A 17,980-nucleotide genomic window follows, 5' to 3' on the forward strand; every position below is an offset into this window, starting at 1 on the left:
GCACAATGACAGCTTGAGATCATTCACTGTGATCAAGGAAACTTCCATTTCCTATCAGACTTATAGAATCTTAGGAGAGGGGAAGTTAGGGTCGCGATTACCTGGGGGAACTCCTCCTTCCCCCAGGGGTACAGCAGGCTTCTTCTACTGCGGGTGGTCTCTGAGCTCTGGAGCAAACACAACAGTTTGGAGGGACCTCAATAGGCTTTTCTGCTTGTCCTGTTCTTTGGAGTTTGCCAGGAAACGGAAGATTTTACAGACTTTAACCTTCTGGCTTTCCTGAGAAAAATGACGTTCTGTATTTCAATATTACTGAAGTGTCATGTCACCTTTCTTATTTTCTAAAATTTCCATATCTCTGTGTAGATATATAGATATCCCTACAAATGTAGAAACAGTTACCTCCTAAAGAGGCGTAGCTTTAAGGATTTGAGCACAGTTGTTCCTCCCTTCTCACCTTCCTCTCCCCTTGCTTTCTTGTTTAGTTAATTATGTGGGTAGTTAGTTGGTTTTATGTTGGGTGTGACCCCAGAGGGACTCACGTTCTATTTCTACTCTGCCACATGTAAATCAGAGCTCAGCAGTTGGCGTCCCCTGGGTTTTTGTTTTTGTTTTTAACATCTTTATGGGGGTATAATTGCTTTACAATGGTGTGTTAGTTTCTGCTTTATAACAAAGTGAATCAGTTATACATATACATATGTTCCCATATGTCTTCCCTCTTGCATCTCCCTCCCTCCCACCCTCCCTATCCCACCCCTCCAGGCTGTCACAAAGCACCGAGCCAATATCCCTGTGCCATGCGGCTGCTTCCCACTAGCTATCTACCTTACTACGTTTGTTAGTGTGTATATGTCCATGACTCTCTCTCACCCTGTCACAGCTCACCCTTCCCCCCCACCCCGGGTTCTTTTAACTGAAGGTCGCAATTTAGCCTGTGCTGCCATTTCCAGGACTCAGACACCAGGTTGGAGTGAGAACGATGAGGTTATGTCCCAAGACCAAAGTCTCATAGTAAGAGACCTTGGAATGTAGAAAAATGAATGTCAATACCAATTTTAGTAACACCAACCCGAGTTTTTGTGTGAATCTTTTTTTCTCCACAGCTATGACTCGCTACAACTTCAATAACATAGAGATTATTTTTCTCTCCCATAGAAGAAAACCACAGTTTGGCAGCCCAGGCTTGATCTACCAGTTCCACAATCTTTAAGCATTCCTATTCTGCCATCCCTCAGCTAGTTGCTTCCAACCTCAGTCACCTTAAAACCCAAGGTGGCTGTTGGGATTCCAGCCATCATGTCTACATTCCAAGCAGGAAGAAAGAGGAAGCAAGGGAAGGACAAAAGGGTATCTCCTTCCTAGATAATGCAGCTCCCTTTCAGAGAGCTTTCTTAAAACTGTACCCAGCTTCTTACATCTCAGTGGCTACTCCTTACTGCAGACGAGGCTGGGAAATGTAGTGCTGTCAGCTTCCCCTGGCATCTCAGGGATCTGTTACTAAGGAAGAAAAAGAAAGTGGATACTGGGTAGGAAATAGCAGTCTCGACCATAAGGAATTCTCTCACAAACGCCCTGCCTCTTCTAAAACAAATGCCTCAAGCCAAATGCCTTCCCCATCCCGCTCTCCTGCTCTCCTTAATCCCACAATGAGCCCCCAGAATAAACTCAAAAGGATGGGCAGCCTTTCTGTTCTCTCTCCACACCCACCCAATGTTCCCTTGCCTATCAGATGGGACCAACTCTGATGAGAAGGGAATTTTTTTTTCCAGTTTTTTAAATTAAGGTATTAGAATGGGAATCTTAACTAGAGCTAATTCATCTGAGTCAAAATGAGGTTGCTTATAGTTTTTCCTGCACGTATTTCACCTGCATCCCTCCAGTCCGCAGAGACAGATACACATACACAGGTTAGTCAGCTTGGGTACCTCCACGTCTGCTGGGGGCCTTGTGATTGCCCTGCCACGTGGCGGGGGCTGGGGGCTGGGGAGCGACAACCTTGGGGGCCCTCACCTGCCTCCTTTGAGGGCAAGGTGGGCGCAGTGTGACTTCCGTGGAAGAGAGCGTGTTAATCACCCTGCAGGCCGCACAAGGTTGCAGAGAGGAAAGCACGTGGAAGCTTTCCTCTCCCGTCTCCTGCGGACACAAGGGAAGGCTCCCACCAGTTTTGGGATCCAGCCTCTTGCCACCTCCTTCCGTGGGTGGCCAGCATTCACGAGCAAGCCGGTTGGACTGCAGTAAGGTGATTTAAAAGTGGAAAGTACTTGTGGTTGGGTTATTAAAATGGGAAGGAAAAGCGTTGATCCTTCTCCTTGACCTCTCCAATTTTTCTCTCTCTCTAACCCACTCCTGATCTGTTTCTGAACCCTATGGATGGAGCATCATGAAAAATGTAGCTTTTTAAGGAAGCCATTATGCCTTTTTTTAAAGGAAGGCATTGTGGACAAAGTGTCAGTTGCCATGGCCTTTCAGTGAATGCCCTGGGGGGGTGAAGGGAAAGCACCAGGGCGCCATGTGACGGGCGAGTCCAGGGAGAGAGGTTCAGGAACCACCTTGGCAGCTCCGTAGGAGGTCAAACCCTGCCTTGCATGTGACACAATCCCTCCCCGGACCCAGGCCTTGCCGCTCTTATCTATCCTGATTGACAAGGTCCGGGTGTTCCCCTGGGCACACCAACCTTCTGGCCAAAACCCCACTCTGTCACTTTCGTCAAGTCTTATGAATTAAATACTGTTGTTCTTAAACATTGCATGATACGACCGCTCCGTGTCAAAGGCAGAACTTGTACGAGCTTCTGAAAGTTAAGAACTTAGTGATGGGTTAACAAGGTCAATTTTACTCCCAAGTAACTCAGCAGTACCGCCTGCCCTCCCAATCCGGCCCCATCCCCTACCAGGGGCAAAGTCGACCTGTCCTTCACAGGCTATGACATTCAGGGGGCCAGTGCCATTTAAACGTTCATGTCCCCAAATGCTTTACCCTCTAGTTGCCTGTGCAAATTCATGGCATAAGGCTTTTCCTGGATTATAAACTCTTGAAGGTCGTGGCTTAGACTTTATGCATCCTTGTTTACCTATCAGCACTTTTCCCATGTTTCCCACTATACGTGGAGGAGAGAGAAGACAAGTGACCATGCAAGCAAGGGCAGTTCAGTGTTCACTTGATAATGAGTCATGAATATGGCCTGAGAGCAGGGATATTTCTCTTTCCTCCGTGACAACCCCCAAAGGCTTGTCACACTGCTGAATGCCCTCCTATGTGCATAGGGGCCAGCTCTCCAAGATATAAAGGATGTCCAAAAAAAAAAAAGAATAAAAATAAAAGCATAATGAGCATTCCCTCAAGCAAAGAACTAAGCACTCCCTTTTGTGTTTCCTCCCTTGCAAAGGGGCAAGGGGACCCTAATTTTGCAAGGCTTCAGAAAGAGGGTGCAGAGGGGCAATTGTTTCGAGGTGGCAATCACTCCTCTGTGAACTCCTCCTCCGTCCCAGCCTCTGCCAGGCAACTGCCAGTGATTTCTGAAGAATGGACTCCCCTCCACGCACACTCCCGGCCGCTTCCTTTTGCTCCAGGCTGGTGTTTTCATTTCGGGCAACTGTGCATACCAATCAGCTAGACGAAGTTCTGGGAAGGGCCTGTCAGCACCATTTTGTCTTGTTTCAGCTGTGGACCCCAAGGTTGTTTCCATTGCCAACCGAGTCGCTGAAATCGTTTATTCCTGGCCGCCACCAGAAGCGCTCCACAGCCAGGGAGGAAGCTTCAAGTCCAGAACGATTGTGACACACCAGGGTCTCCAGCACCAGGGCTTCCAGCCTACAGCTGCAGGTGGGAAGAGTGTGTGCAGTGGGCTGCCTGTCTGCCATGCAGAGGTCTACAGCATTTATGTACTTACACAGCTCAGGGCTCTGCAACTTAGGAATCTCTGCTAAGCTGGCCTCAGGGCACGACAGCAACACGCTGGAGGCACTGCCCTTCTTTAGCTTGAGAGACCAGCCCAAGCCAAGGCGAGTATGCCAGCAGCTGGAAGCAACAGGCCAAACTCACTGCTAAGTCCAAAGGAAAGTCTCCTACTGAGGGGCAGGAGGAAGCCTGCACTCAACCTTGTCCACAGGGGGAAATGCAAGTTAGATTTCATCATGTTAGCTAGCCATGGCCAAGGACCAGTGTACTCGAGCAAGTGCACAGGGTATAGTTGGAGCATCGCCCGGGGATTTATGATATTGCCTTGGGCTCCTGTGAAAAAGCAGGGGGTTGTCAGGTACCAGGTCTGGGGCAAAACGTGAAGCAGAACTGAGAAGTAGTGATCAGACTGGGTCAGTTGTCACCAAACTATACCAATAGGTAGGACTGTGGATCGCATCCGACTTGCAGGAATTCTAGAGTTGAGGGAAGCAGGACCAAGGGCCACAGGAAGAGAAGGTCAGTCTGGCCATTCCCTCGTTAATGACTATCCTGCCCGTGGTTCTCGTTCCCAAACTCCAGTGATAATGAGGGTCCTAGCTGGCCCCTGAGTTTGCAGTACGCCAAAACAGAAGGCGAAAGATTGATCTGCAAAGGTGGTGGTGTCTCCCAAGCTCAGAAGCAAAGTGCTGAGTTTGTCCACCCTGTGCTGTGCTGCTGGGACCACAAACTACCAAAGGGGCTTAGAGAGTGAGGCGCTGGGAAAGGAGGACCCTTCTGACAGCAAAAAACAGTGTTCCAACTTTATTGCTACCTCATGTGTGCCTGGGCCTCGTAAAGCAATACCCCTAAACCAAGCAAAAGCTCAGGCTCTCATCCTTTGCGCGCATGAGAAATTCAGGCTGCTGTTCTAGCAACTTTCCTGGAGAGAGGCGGCAGCGTCAGATTAGAAACTACACGTGGGCGGTGGAAGCATGCAGTCCTTCTTTTCCCAGGTAACTTGGGTCTCAGACTTCCTACCACCTTGCCCTTCACTCGACCTTGTGGGATGTATTTCCTGGCCTCTCCTCCCCTCTCCCTCTGGGACAAACATGAGGACTCCATGATATCAGAGACTGCGCCATAAGGAAAAAGGGCCGTCTCTGTTTGGATTCCGCTCTATAGCAACGACCGTTTTCCTAATGTTGCATGTTAGCACATTTTGAGACGAGAAAAATCAGACTCCACCTTCCCTGTTCCAACACACACACCAACTGGGGCCACCTCTCTCTCTGCCATGTTAGCCTTTGGGGTGGGAGATCTTATTCATTTTATTTACTTATACTCCACCTCGTTGTAAAGACACAGCACACAAAGTACACATTTTAGTAAGATAAATCAAATTTGAAAGATACTGTAAAAAGAAAACAGTAGGAAAATAGGTGGGTTTAGGAATGAGTTTAATTCCCCAAATGCAGGAAGACTATACCCCCCCCCCCCTTAGGAGGCCACAGTTTGGCTCTACAGTTCCTAGCAGCTAACACAAAGGGGTGAGATGATCCAGTAGGGGGTTATGGTGTCTATATGGAAAAAGCACCATATGCTCAGGACAAACCCAAAGACCGAGAGAAACTGCTCCTAAATATCTTTAGAGATAAGCTCATGTATCTTCAACAACATTTTTACAGTAAATAAAGTGATGAGTTTCATGGTGAGAACTGTGGGAGCGCTGGGGGAAGAAAGAGAGGAAAGGAGGGGACTGTGGGAAAGGGTGTCTGGAATGGTTTGGGCCTGATCAGAAGAGGCAAGGTAAGATTTACTTTGCTGAGAATTATGAAGGGCATGTCTTCCTCAATCCCTAACCAGGCTACAAGCATTGTCCCTGGAAACATTTAAGATTGTTTTTTCTTAAAAGAAATAACTGGAATTTTCCCCTGGCAGACGGAAAAGACCAGATAATAGCCAGAATCGTTGAGCTGCTGAAATATTCAGGGGATCAGTTGGAAAGAGAGGTAGGGAGCTTCTCGAACTAACGAGTTTTCTTTCTGTGTCTGCGCGCTGGTACCCAAGGATGGAACTGTACTGCTGCTTGTGCTCCTTTGCAAAGTTCTGGTTTCCACTTAGTCCTAAATTTTATTTCCCTTGGACTCAAAACTCTTCACGCTGGCAGCATCTCAAAAATGAATCACTTTGGAAAACATAAGTAAACCTTCTGGAGCCTCCTTGGAATTTTTGGAAATGAAAAAAGTAACTTTGTTTTTGCAGGAAAAAGACACCAATAAATTACAATTTGCTGAATAGAATTATGAATCTAGTTCCCCATGTAACTGATCCTCAGGGAAGTTTAGACTCTTGCATTTGCCCTGCAGCCTGGATATCTGTGTCCCACAGCTGCTCCAAGTCTGGAGTCTTGTCTGAAATCTCCCCCTAGAAAGGCCGGACTGTTCTCTCTCAGCAATTCGGCCAGGGGGCAGGTTAGTGTTAACTCGGAGAACTTGGAGTTTCCTGCCATTTAGAAGTTGAGACCAGTCCTTCCCATCAGGAACGTGTAGGAGTTACCTTCAGGTAAAGAGGTAGTGAGCAGGCCCCCCTGTAGTCAGGGCTTCTCAAGGGATCTTGTCCGTGTCTGCCGCCCACTGACGGCTGCATGGTCTCCAGCATCTGTGCATCAGGGGCTGGCCTGTGGACCCATCCCTTCGTTTGGCCAGGATCCATGGGGAGGAGTCAGGTCTGTGGGGACTCTGCAGGAGGGGGAAACAGCACTCACTGGCTGGCCAGCCAGCCCAGTCTCAGCATGCTCTGTGGCTCCTCGACGCCTTTGTCACAGGTGTGCCCAGAGGATGGTGACCAGGACGGGGAAGGGCAGGTGAGGTGGTGCAGAATGAGAAACACTGAGGAAACACTGAGGACCAAAGAAAAGAGAAGGGGGTCTGGGAGTTTCAGGGCCACAGTACGGGGTGGACAGGGGTGCAGAGGAAGCAGAAAACAGAAGAGGGCACATGGTTTTAAGGACACCCCTGTGTTTCTCCAGAACTAACACTGATAGGAGTTACGGGCAATTGATTTCTCCCCACTTTAAGAATGAACTTTCTAGCACTCAGTGCTGTCCATCGAAGCCAAGGGCTGCCTTGTGAAGAAATGATCTTCCTGTCTCTAGAAGAATTCCAAGTGGATGCCACTAACCAGCCCACAGTTCAGTACTTGAACTAGGAAGGATCTGACAGGTGTGCTCAAGGATTCCTTACAGCTCAAAGTTGCTGTGGCTCTCACGGCCGTCTCCTTCCCGGCCTCCCCCCGGGGCAGGGACTTGGCAGTAGGTCTGGGAGGCCAGGGACGGGGGCGTGGTATGAAGGTTGACCCTTCTGGTTATGAAGAGAGATGCTTTCCTTTTCACCCCACAAATTACCACTTTAAAAACCTCACTTTGCCTGATGCACTCTCTTGATGATTTGGGGGCAATCATTTACATTATTTATGTAGAAAACATGGTGGTGGTTCTCTTTATGTGGTTCCCCAGTAGAGGACTCTGGTGGGAACACACAGAAGCTCTACTCGTGCTCTGTGGGTGTTAAGTTCCCCACAGAATGGGACAGTGACAAGGAGGAGGGGACCTGCCATGTCTGCAGAGTGTCTGCAAAGCCACTCATCCCCGAGGGCACTTGTGGGCTCCTCCCACACCTCCCTGAGATGCCAGAAAGCCAGGTGCAACCCCAAGGGGCAGGGGGGCAGAGTGGGTACCTGTGGAAGGGGTTTCTTACTGGCGTTTCATTCTTTTACTGTGTTGGCATGGTCCTGGATTCCAGCCGCCCGCTGGAGGTTTCGAGTCTACCTTCTTCCACTGGGTCATGACTAAGAGGAGTCCATTCTTGGTGTCGAGGATGTTCCTGCTTCAGATTTATAATTCAAATAAGCCCCTGTGTCTCCTGGAAGTTGGGAGGAGGTGGGCTGGGCTCAGATAAAGGGCACGGCTCCACTAAAAATCTTTATGTCGCATCTGACTCATCCCCAGAATACCCCTTTTAGAAACCATCTCGGTTGAAAACCTGCTCAGCTTATCATTCCTCAAGGACAGAACTAGTTGATTTTCAAATAAACATATAGTCCCTGATCACTGAGAAATTTGTTTTCACATGACAACCATCACTTTACAGACATTGCAAGGAAGGCCTTAGATGAGGATGATGTATGCTTGATGACACAAGCCCTGATTTTTCACAAGCAGAGGCAGGGACTTCCCTGGTGGTCCAGTGGTTAGGACTCTACGTTTCCACTGCAGGGGGCACGGGTTCGATCCCTGGTCGGGGAACCAAGATCCTGCATGCCTTGCGGCACGGCCAAAGAAAAGCATCTCGCATCTTGAAGCATCCTGGACAAATGCTAACACTGAGAGCACTTTCCACCATGTTGAGCACAACATGTTTTACTCAATTACCCTGTAGTACAGGTACTGTCATCCCAGTATAGAGATGACAAAACTGAAACCGAGAGGTTAAGTTCTCCAAGATTGCACAGCTAGTAAGAGGTGTAGCAGGAGGGGTTGAGCCCGAAGACAGTGATTTCCAGGCTTCAGATTCTGCCCATTACACAACCTCTAACAGAGCACTTTGCACTGGGTCACAACCGTCAGTAGACTGTGAGCCCTTTGAGTGAGGGGCTGAGTCTTAATGGTCCACAGTACCACCTGCTGGGTACTCAGCACTCAGGAAACATCTGCTGAATGTCGAATGAATGGGCTGTTCAGTTTGTATTTGTCCCCATGAAAGAAATTCACAGAGAAGGTCCATGCCCAATCCGGTCCTGCAGGACATGGCACCACGATTGAGACCAGAATTGAGGGTTTTCCATTGGGTGTTTCAGTTGCCCAGTGTCGAGTGGGAGAGTTTGCCTGCCCGGGCCAAGCTGCTGTACTGACTGCTTCTCCTCTTGCACACAGTTGAAGAGAGACAAGGCTTTGATGAACAGCTTCCAGGGCGGGCTGTCCTACTCTGTTTTCAAGACCATCACAGACCAGTTCCTAAGGGGTGTGGACACCAGGGGAGAATCAGAGGTCAAAGCTCAGGGCTTTAAGGCTGCTCTTGCAATAGACGTCACGGCCAAGCTCACAGGCATCGACAGCCATCCCATGAACAGGGTGCTGGGCTTTGGAACCAAGTACCTGAAGGAGAACTTCTCGCCCTGGGTCCAGCAGCACGGTGGCTGGGTAAGTGCATCCTATTTAAAAATAAATCTTCCCAGAACTCAGAGGAGATGGGATGGAAAGGGGTTTTTTGGGTTTGTTTTTTTTAAGTGAAGGGAACACATCTTTGAAGTGGTTCTCATGGGTTTTGGACACTTGAGTGGCAAGAGATTTATTCCATTGATGGGAACATATTTTTTAGTGATTATCTTATCAATAAATATTTACTGAGCTCCCAAAGGGTATGTGGGGTATGTGTGTGGGGGGAGAGGGACTGGTCGGATATAACAGGAAATGAAGAGATGTTGATATAAAATGTTTAGATAGACATAATTTCTGTTTTCACAAATTTTGCAGGCAGCGGAAGTCTAGCAGTGAGAAAAGGACAGGCACATAGTTCCTTATTCTCTCAGATGCTGATGGGGTGCGGGTGTAATTCTCACGCAGAGGTTCAGGACTTATGACATTTTGCCATTGTTGCTTGGACCCAGCCATTTTGACAGGGACATTTTGATAACTGAAGCAGTTAAATTTTCATCTATTTTTAATTACCTGCTATCAGGCAAAACAGACCTCTCTACCCTGATTCCTCACCTCAACCCCTCTCCCATACTTTTCCCTTGAGATTTCCTTAAAACTGCCACGTTCAAATGGCCTCGTAACAGTAACCTTTTCAAAATGCTTTACCCCATCCAGAGCTCTAAATCTCAATACAGTTAAGTGCCCTACGTACGAACGAGTTCTGTTCTGAGAGTGTGTTCGTAAGTCCAACAAAGTTAGCCTAGGTACCCAGCTAACACAATCGGCTATATAGTACTGTACTGTAATAGGTTTATAATACTTTTCACACAAATAATACATGACACAAGAAATCAAGAAAGCATTTTGAATCTTACAGTACAGTACCTTGAAAAGTACAGTAACACAGTGTAACAGCTGGCATACAGGGGCTGGCGTTGAGTGAACAGGCAAGAAGAGTTACTGACTGGAGGAGGGAGAGGAGGTGGAGCTGAAGGATCCTCAGCGATAGGAGACGGAGGGCAGCTGCACTTTCACTCATGCCCAACATTGACGGCACAGGTGCTGGTTCCTTGCTGGAACCAGATGCACGCTTGCATCTTTGAAAGTTCGCAACTTGAAGGTTCGTGTGTAGGGGACTTACTGTAGGCCAAGGGCATTTCTGTCTGTTCAAGCCCTTCTTAGGAGGACATACATTATCATTAGTCCTCTTTCCACGAGAGTGGTCCAGGGGCCAGGAGGCTTGAGTCTGCTCTGGACATGGCCCTGGGGCCTCCAAACAGGCTTAGTGTCTTGGCTGCCAGACGGAAAGTACAGCTGATCATGCCTAAGGGGCTGAAGTGTCCGCCATGGTCTCCAGTGGCTACCCATTAAGCAACCCAGACTTCTGTTCTTTCCTATTTTCCACTTTTGCACCAGATATGATAGCCCTTAAGTGGCTAATCTGAACAAGGCTCTTAGGTATTCTAAATTCAAGCTGCCTTAACTCATGCTAAGAAGAGGACAGAATCCTCAACATCACTTCAGCTTTAACTGCCCTTCCTTCCAGGACCCCCCTCAAGTCCCTCTTCTGCCCCAAGCCCTTCCGGACTACTCCGGCTCAAGACTCTTACCAGCCTCTGACCTTTTACAACACTTCACGTTTGCATTATGATTATATACAGGAAATTACCATCATTGTTGGTCTAGTTAATATATTTTTCCAGCGAGGTTATAAGTATCAATTGGCCTTACAGGCCCATTCTCAAAAGTCTATTTAGTTAATTAATGTAACTGAAACGCCAAAAGTGTTCTATAAAAAACGGCGTTTCTACACCAAAAGCAGAAGCGACAAAGGAAAAAATAAACTGGACTACATCAAAATTAAAAATATTTCTGCTTCAAAGGATACCATCAAGAAGGTAAAGAGAAAACCCAGAGAATGGGAAAAAATATTTGCAAATTATATATCTGATAAGGGACTTGTATTCAGAATACGTAATAAATTCTTACAACTCAACGATAAAAGACAAAAAAACCCCGCAATTTTTTTAAATGGGCAAAATCGATTTGAATAGACATTTCTTCAAAGAAGATATACAAATGGCCAATGAGCACATGAAAAGATCCTTGCTTGCCATCTTCATTTCTACATTAGGGAAACGCAAATCAAAACCACAATGAGATACCCACTAGCATGGCTAACATAAAAAAGACAAGTGTCAGTGAGGATGTGGAGAAATCTGAATCCTTATACATTGCTGGTTGCACTCTAAAATGGTCAAGCCCCTTTGGAAAACAACTTGGCAGTTCCCCAAAAGGTCTATACCCAAGAAAACTGAAAACAAGTGTTCACATAAAAACTTGTACATGAATGTTCATAGCAGCATCATTAGTCATAATGACCCAAAACTGGAAACAATGAAGAAATTTATCTATGATGAATAATGAATGGAAAAACCAAATGTGGAATATCCATACAGTAGAATAATATTTAGCCATAAAAAGGAATAAAGTATGGAAAGGTGGATGAACCCTGAAAACACTATGCACAGTGAAAGAAGTCAGACAGAAGGACAAATATTGTATGATTCCATTTATATGAAATGTCCAGAATAGACAAATTCACAGAGACAGTGGTTTCCTAGGGCTTTGGGGAGAGAGAATGGGGTGTGACTGCTGACGGACACAGAGGTTCTTTTTGTGGTGATGAAAATGTTCTAAAATCAGATAGAAGTGATGGCTGCACAACTTCGTGAATATACTAAAAGCCACTGAATTATATACTTTAAGAGGTGAGTTTTAGGTATGTTTCCAAAAAATCTGTTATGAAAAACAGTGGTTCCGGGCTTCCCTGGTGGCGCAGTGGTTGAGAGTCCGCCTGCCGACGCAGGGGACGCGGGTTCATGCCCCGGTCCGGGAGGATCCCACGAAGTGGCTGGGCCTGTGAGCCATGGCCACTGAGCCTGTGCATCCGGAGCGTGCGCTCCGCAGCGGGAGAGGCCACAACAGTGAGAGGCCCGCGTACCGCAAAAAAACAAAACAAAACAATGGTTCTAATTCTAGTAAGCAAATAAAAAGAGGAAAGAAAAAAGAATATAAAAAGTTTTATTAGTTCTTAATTTGGTTGCTAGTGCTAGAGAGAAAAACAGTTCCAATCAGAGAAAACAGATGGATTTTTTGGGGGTAGAAATAATAAAGGGAATTTTCAAAGGCTTTAGAATTTTGTGGCACTAGTTCTTTAGCACTTGTATTTTCAATTCAAAATGTATTAGTTTACTTTTCCAGGTCATCATAAATCTTAATCTTAAGTCTTGGCCACAGTTAGGTTTAATTTGGAGCACGTAGCTAGAAATTAGGAGAGGGAAGAAAAAGAATAAGAGGGAAAGGACTAATTTTTTCCAAAGTTGCAGACAGAGTTGCAAAAAATAAAGGATGCTGCTGGAAGAATATTTACGAGTTGATACGAACTATGAAAGTGTGGAGGCGGGTGGCTCAGTCTCCCAGAACAGGAAAGAGATGAATCTGGGTGGCAAGCCTTCCATTGCCCCAGGGATGTTAGTGGCTCTCTGGAGTGTCCTTGTAGTGTGGTGTGGAAGGAGAAAAACTATTCCTAGGCACACGTTTTTCCAGGAGCTCAGGGTTCCTAATTATCTTAGTCGTCCACATTTCATAGAAGTGCATCGCATCTTCCCAATGGAACTGCAAATCTGTGAGGGCAGAATTATGTATTTCATGCCCCTTTTTCTCTCTCATAGTTTCCATTACTTTTACATAAGTCATAGATGTTCAGCCAATACTTGTAGAATAATGAGTCGATCAAATGAATGAACAGCGACTCTATCCACAAAGCATGCCAAACAAGCCACCATTTGATTTTAATTTATTCCTTGGCCTTTTTGCTTCGCTTGAAGCATCATTCACATCGTTACCCTGTGGTTCTGGCAACCTCACCCCTTCTACAGCACTTTGGAAGAAGAGGTTTGCCACCTCCATAGTCATCAACCTTTCAGTATCTACTCTTTCGAATTTAACCATAGAATCAAAGACTTTTCCCATCTAGCCAGTTAGCCCTGGGTGTGTCACATAAGTCCTTAGCTGATAAAGTTTTCCTTTCAGGCATACCAAGGATGCCAGTCACCTTTCCAAACCCTCCCCCCAACCTTAACATGGTCTCCAAGCCTTGGGTCATGCCTGGGATAAGAAAGCAGAGTTAACAGGCATATGTTTTCACTTCAACAGTGAATCAAACTTGGAATTTTAAGAATCTATTTCTCTTTTTCCCCCCCTCTAGGAAAAAGTACTTGGGATATCACATGAAGAAGTAGACTGAAACATCAGAGGATTTGTAATCTGGAATACTCATGGTCCAACTCTGGTCTTGTGTACATCCGTCTTAGCAGACTATGGGAGAAAACAAAAATGGACAAGGCAGATGGACCATCAAAATCTGCAAAACCATTATTCCTGCAAATCAAGAGGCATCAGGAGAGGCCTTGAAATCTCCGGCTCATAGAATCTAGTAGCATGGCCCTCGGCATCCATGTTTTCAGGTCTCCATTGAGTGTGTAAGGAAGTCTCGAAAGGCAAGTGGTAATTTTCCATTCAAATGCTTAGAACAGAAGCCATCACCCTGCCTCTGCCGGCCACTTTAGTGAAAGTGTGTGACACATGTTTGTTGACCTCATGAAGGTGAAATGATAAACGGTGCATTTGCTTACTCTTTGGTTTCCAGTACTATTTATTTTTCAAACTTCACTTGAGATGGCCCGATAATGACATTGTTTCAAGCCTACCTTTAGGCCCATGTGGCTGTTCATGTTGGTAGACAGAGCTCAGAGACTCCTGGGTTTACTGCTGTATCCACTAGCCTGGGGAGAGACTGCCGTATCTGCTTTTATTCCCGCCCCCCCGGTACGTGGGCTTCTCACTGTTGTGGCCTCTCCCGGCTCTGGACGCGCAGGCTCAGCGGCCATGGCTCACGGGCCCAGCTGCTCCGAGGCATGTGGGATCCTCCCAGACCGGGGCACGAACCCGTGTCCCCTGCATCGGCAGGTGGACTCTCAACCACTGTGCCACCAGGGAAGCCCCGTATCTGCTTTTTGACTCACTTCTCTTGGAGAATTCTTTGGCAGTTTGAAAAACTTCCATTAGGCAGAAAACGACTATTCCTATCACCCTCAACTATCTCAGTGACCCCACCTCTACTTCTCGAGGTTTCTAGGCCTTTGTTATTTTTTGCGGTAATGATTAGTGGTTGGTAAAATAAATATGCAGAAAGATAACTGTCAAAAGGGTATGTTTATGGTTAAAATAGACAGTAAGTAAGAGTATACGATTTCTGTGAGGATCATATAAGTTAATTTATATCAAGCGCTTAGAACAGTGCTTGGTATTTAGTGCTGTATTCACTTATGTCCACTATTATGTGCTGCCCTCAGCTAAGCTGAAAACTTCCTTTGCTTTCAAAGCAGTCACTGATAGTTTTTCTGAAATTGATACTGTTCAGAATGAGGCTTTTTAGTAAGTGAAGTATGTTCCATAGTGGGTGTTTAAGACACAAAACAATTTTTAAAAATACTATCAAATTAGAGTCTTACAAATTTCTGGCTCCCTAGCGCCCAGCACATAGCCTGATGTAAAGTAGGAGTTTAACAGACCTTTGATGAACAAATAAATGAATGAGTTTATCAGACATATTTTCAGCTTCAAGGGAAAGTTGGAGCTATCTATGATCACATGCTTCACTACTCTACTCTGGACTAAAATGAGCTATTCTCTTCTACCTTCTTCCCCCTACATTGAAACTCACAAATTTTAGGGCTAAAGGAGTTTCCTTTTACAGATGGAGACACTAGAGACCACCTCCTCTCCATTCCAAACTATTTGCAGTTCCCCAAATGTATTATGTAACCTTGTACCTCTGAGCCTCATAACATTTTCCCCGCTTGGACTATTCTTATCTGTCGGTCCTCTTTCCCCCGTTTTCCCTAATCCAACTAATTCTAGCCCATTTTTGCAAATCCATTCCTTCATTTTCTCCAGGAAGCATTTGCTAACCCTCCCTGGGCCACCATGAGACTATATTTGGATGCCTTTCCTCATAAGGATGTTCCATATCACCCTGTATAGAGACATTATACCTAATACATTGTATCATAAAAATGAGTCTTTTGCACTGGATTATAAATTATTTTGTAAACAACTGTTATGTCTAATTTAACTTTGTATACCTAATGCCTGGCATATTTTTAGTGCACATTTGCAGAATCACACCCTAGCCTCACTGCTATAACCTGTAAATCAGTAAGGTTGGAGCATGGCCCAAGGTATGTGTAGTTTTAACAAGCTCTCCAAGTGTTCCAATATCATCTGCAGCTTCTAGCCAAGATGAAGTACTAGTAACCGAATTTAATCTCCTGCTAAAAACAACTGAAAAACAGATGAAATATATATATAAAAAACCCAGTTATCAACACATTGTGCATCAGGTAATGAAGGACTTGGTCCCTGAGAGATGAGAAAAGAAGTGAGCCCAGTGATTGCCGTAGATTACTGCAGGCAGAGTTCCCAGGTCACGCTGCAAGGAAGGGAGCCCACACAGGGCTCAGCACTCTCCCTGAAGAGAGGAGATACAGCCTGGGAGTCCAGGAAGGCCAAGGCAGCTGAAGTTTGTAGGGCAAATGGAGAGAAGATGGCACACCAAGCTCCAGAGATCTGCAGACAGCTCCCCTCAAGTTTTCAGATGAACGCTCATCAACGTGGGCCTATCAAGAAGTAACCCAAGGCTTGGGAAAGAAACGCCTGAAAACATGAAGTGGCATAGACTCTTCCAGGCTCATACAGGGCTGGGAGCAGTGCCTATTTCCACTGAGCAGAATGGAGAAACCTCAAAATCCACATGGCAATAGGCGGAAGAATTCTGCCTCCGTAGTGGGAAAAAATTAGCCCTAGACTAAACATACTTCTGGTTCTCTCCAACAAAAGCAAACAGCAAGTACCAAAAGGACTAAGCTGTTCTCAAGTAATTTAGCTGTGTTCCAGAACAAAGCTCAAGAATATTTAAAGGATCACAAGACTACCCAACACCCAACAGGTAACATTCACAGTCAGCATCCAATACAAAAAAATTACAAGGCGTGTAAAGAAGCAGGAAAATGAGACCCATCATGAGAAAATTAAAAAAAAACACAACAGAGATGATACAGCTGATATACTTATTCTACAATAAAGATGGAACCATCTTTATTGTATTGCATATGTTCAATGAGCCAGAGGAAAGACTGAACGTGTGAAGTACACAGAACCTCACATAGAAATTATAAATATGACTCAAATCAAACTCCTAGAGAAGAAATCTATAACTCTGAGATGAAAAATATACTGGATCGGATTAACAGCAGACTAGACATTGTAGAAGAATAGATAAGTAAACCTGAAGACATACCAATAGATTCAAACTAAAACACAGAGAAATAAGACTGGGGGAAAAAACAACAGAGCAACAGTGACTTGGGAAATGACTTCTACCAGCCTAATATATGTGTAATTGGAGTGAAAATTTTCCAAATTTGATGAAAACTATAAATGTACAGAACCAAGAAACTCAATGAATGCCAAACACAAAAACACAGAGAAAACTAAGGCACATCATAAATTGCTCAAAAGCAGTGATGATGAAAAAAAATCTTAAAAGTAGCCAGAGAAAAAGGCTCATTACATACAGAGAAACAAAAATAAAAATGACAGCAAACTTTTCTTGGGAAACAATACAAGACAGAAGAAGAGTATTAACTTTAAAGTATGAAAAGAAAAAAACCCTGTCAGCATAGAATTCTATACTCAACAAAAAGATGATTTTAAAAAGGAAGGTGAAATAAAGATTTTTTTGAGAAGTACAAAAAAAAAGAATTCCTCACTAGCAGAACTGAACTATAAAAAATGTTAAAGGAAGTCCTTTAGGCAGAAGGAAAATTATATCAAATAGACATTTATATCTACAGAAAAGAGCACTGGAAATGATAAGTACAATAAAATACTCTTATTCTTATTTGAATCTCTTTTAAAGATAATGGACCATTCAAAGGAAAAATAATTGTAGGGTTTATAATATGTAGAATAAAATGTGTGACAATAAGTACAGGGCTGGGAAGAGAGAGATGGAAGTATAATTGTAAGATTCCACACTATATGTGAAGTGTATAATTTCACTTGAAAGTAGACTGTGGTAATTTTTAAATACACACTGTACAACTAAAAAAAAAATCACTAAAACATATACACACATATACACTTACACAAGACTCACAGCTAATAAGCTGACAAAGGTGATAATATGTAATCATAAAAAATAATCCAAAAATAAAGCAGAAAAGGAGGAAAAAGGGAACGAAGGACAAATAAGACAAAAAGAAAACAAATAGCAGGTGCTAGAATATTAAACCAAACCATATCAATAATCACAATGAATGAAAATGGTCTAAACATCCCAATAAAAGGCAGAGATTACTAGATTAGAAAAAAAATCCAGACCTAGCTATATGCAGCCTACATAAAACAGCTTTAAATACAAAGATATGATTATGTTAAAAGTAAAAGAAGGTAAAAAGAAATACCGTGATAACCCTAATCAAAAGAAAGATGGGGGACTTCCCTGGTGGCACAGTGGTTAGGAATCCGCCTGCCAATGCAGGGGACACGGGTTCAAGCCCTGGTCCGGGAAGATCCCACATGCTGTGGAGCGGCTAAGCCCAGGCGCCACAGCTATGGAGCCTGTGCTCTGCAGCCCACAAGCTCACAGCTACTGAGCCCACATGCCACAACTAAAGCCCGCGTGCGCCTAGAGCCTGTGCTCTGCAACAAGAGGAGCCCCCACTCTCTGCAACTAGAGAAAGCCTGCACGCAGCAACGAAGACCCAATGCAGCCAA

General features: G+C 44.9%; 1 protein-coding gene across 2 annotated transcripts in view; it reads left to right on the top strand.

The window, feature by feature from the left end:
• Window positions 1-16,963, top strand: part of BCL2L14 (BCL2 like 14) — a 29,210-nt gene extending 12,247 nt beyond the window's left edge. The window contains exons 3-7 of one of the 2 annotated variants that reach the window (XM_033408157.2): window positions 3,664-3,838; window positions 4,483-4,586; window positions 5,821-5,891; window positions 8,813-9,079; window positions 13,347-16,963. In XM_033408157.2, the coding sequence (XP_033264048.1) occupies window positions 3,664-3,838; window positions 4,483-4,586; window positions 5,821-5,891; window positions 8,813-9,079; window positions 13,347-13,385 (656 nt within the window). In that variant the 3' untranslated portion in view covers window positions 13,386-16,963. The remainder of the gene's footprint in view (window positions 1-3,663; window positions 3,839-4,482; window positions 4,587-5,820; window positions 5,892-8,812; window positions 9,080-13,346) is intronic. The other variant, XM_012537217.3, reaches the window with a different exon arrangement.
• Window positions 16,964-17,980: the final 1,017 nt, after the last annotated feature.

This window comes from Orcinus orca, chromosome 11 (genome assembly GCF_937001465.1).
Source record: "Orcinus orca chromosome 11, mOrcOrc1.1, whole genome shotgun sequence".
Lineage (NCBI taxonomy): Eukaryota > Metazoa > Chordata > Mammalia > Artiodactyla > Delphinidae > Orcinus > Orcinus orca.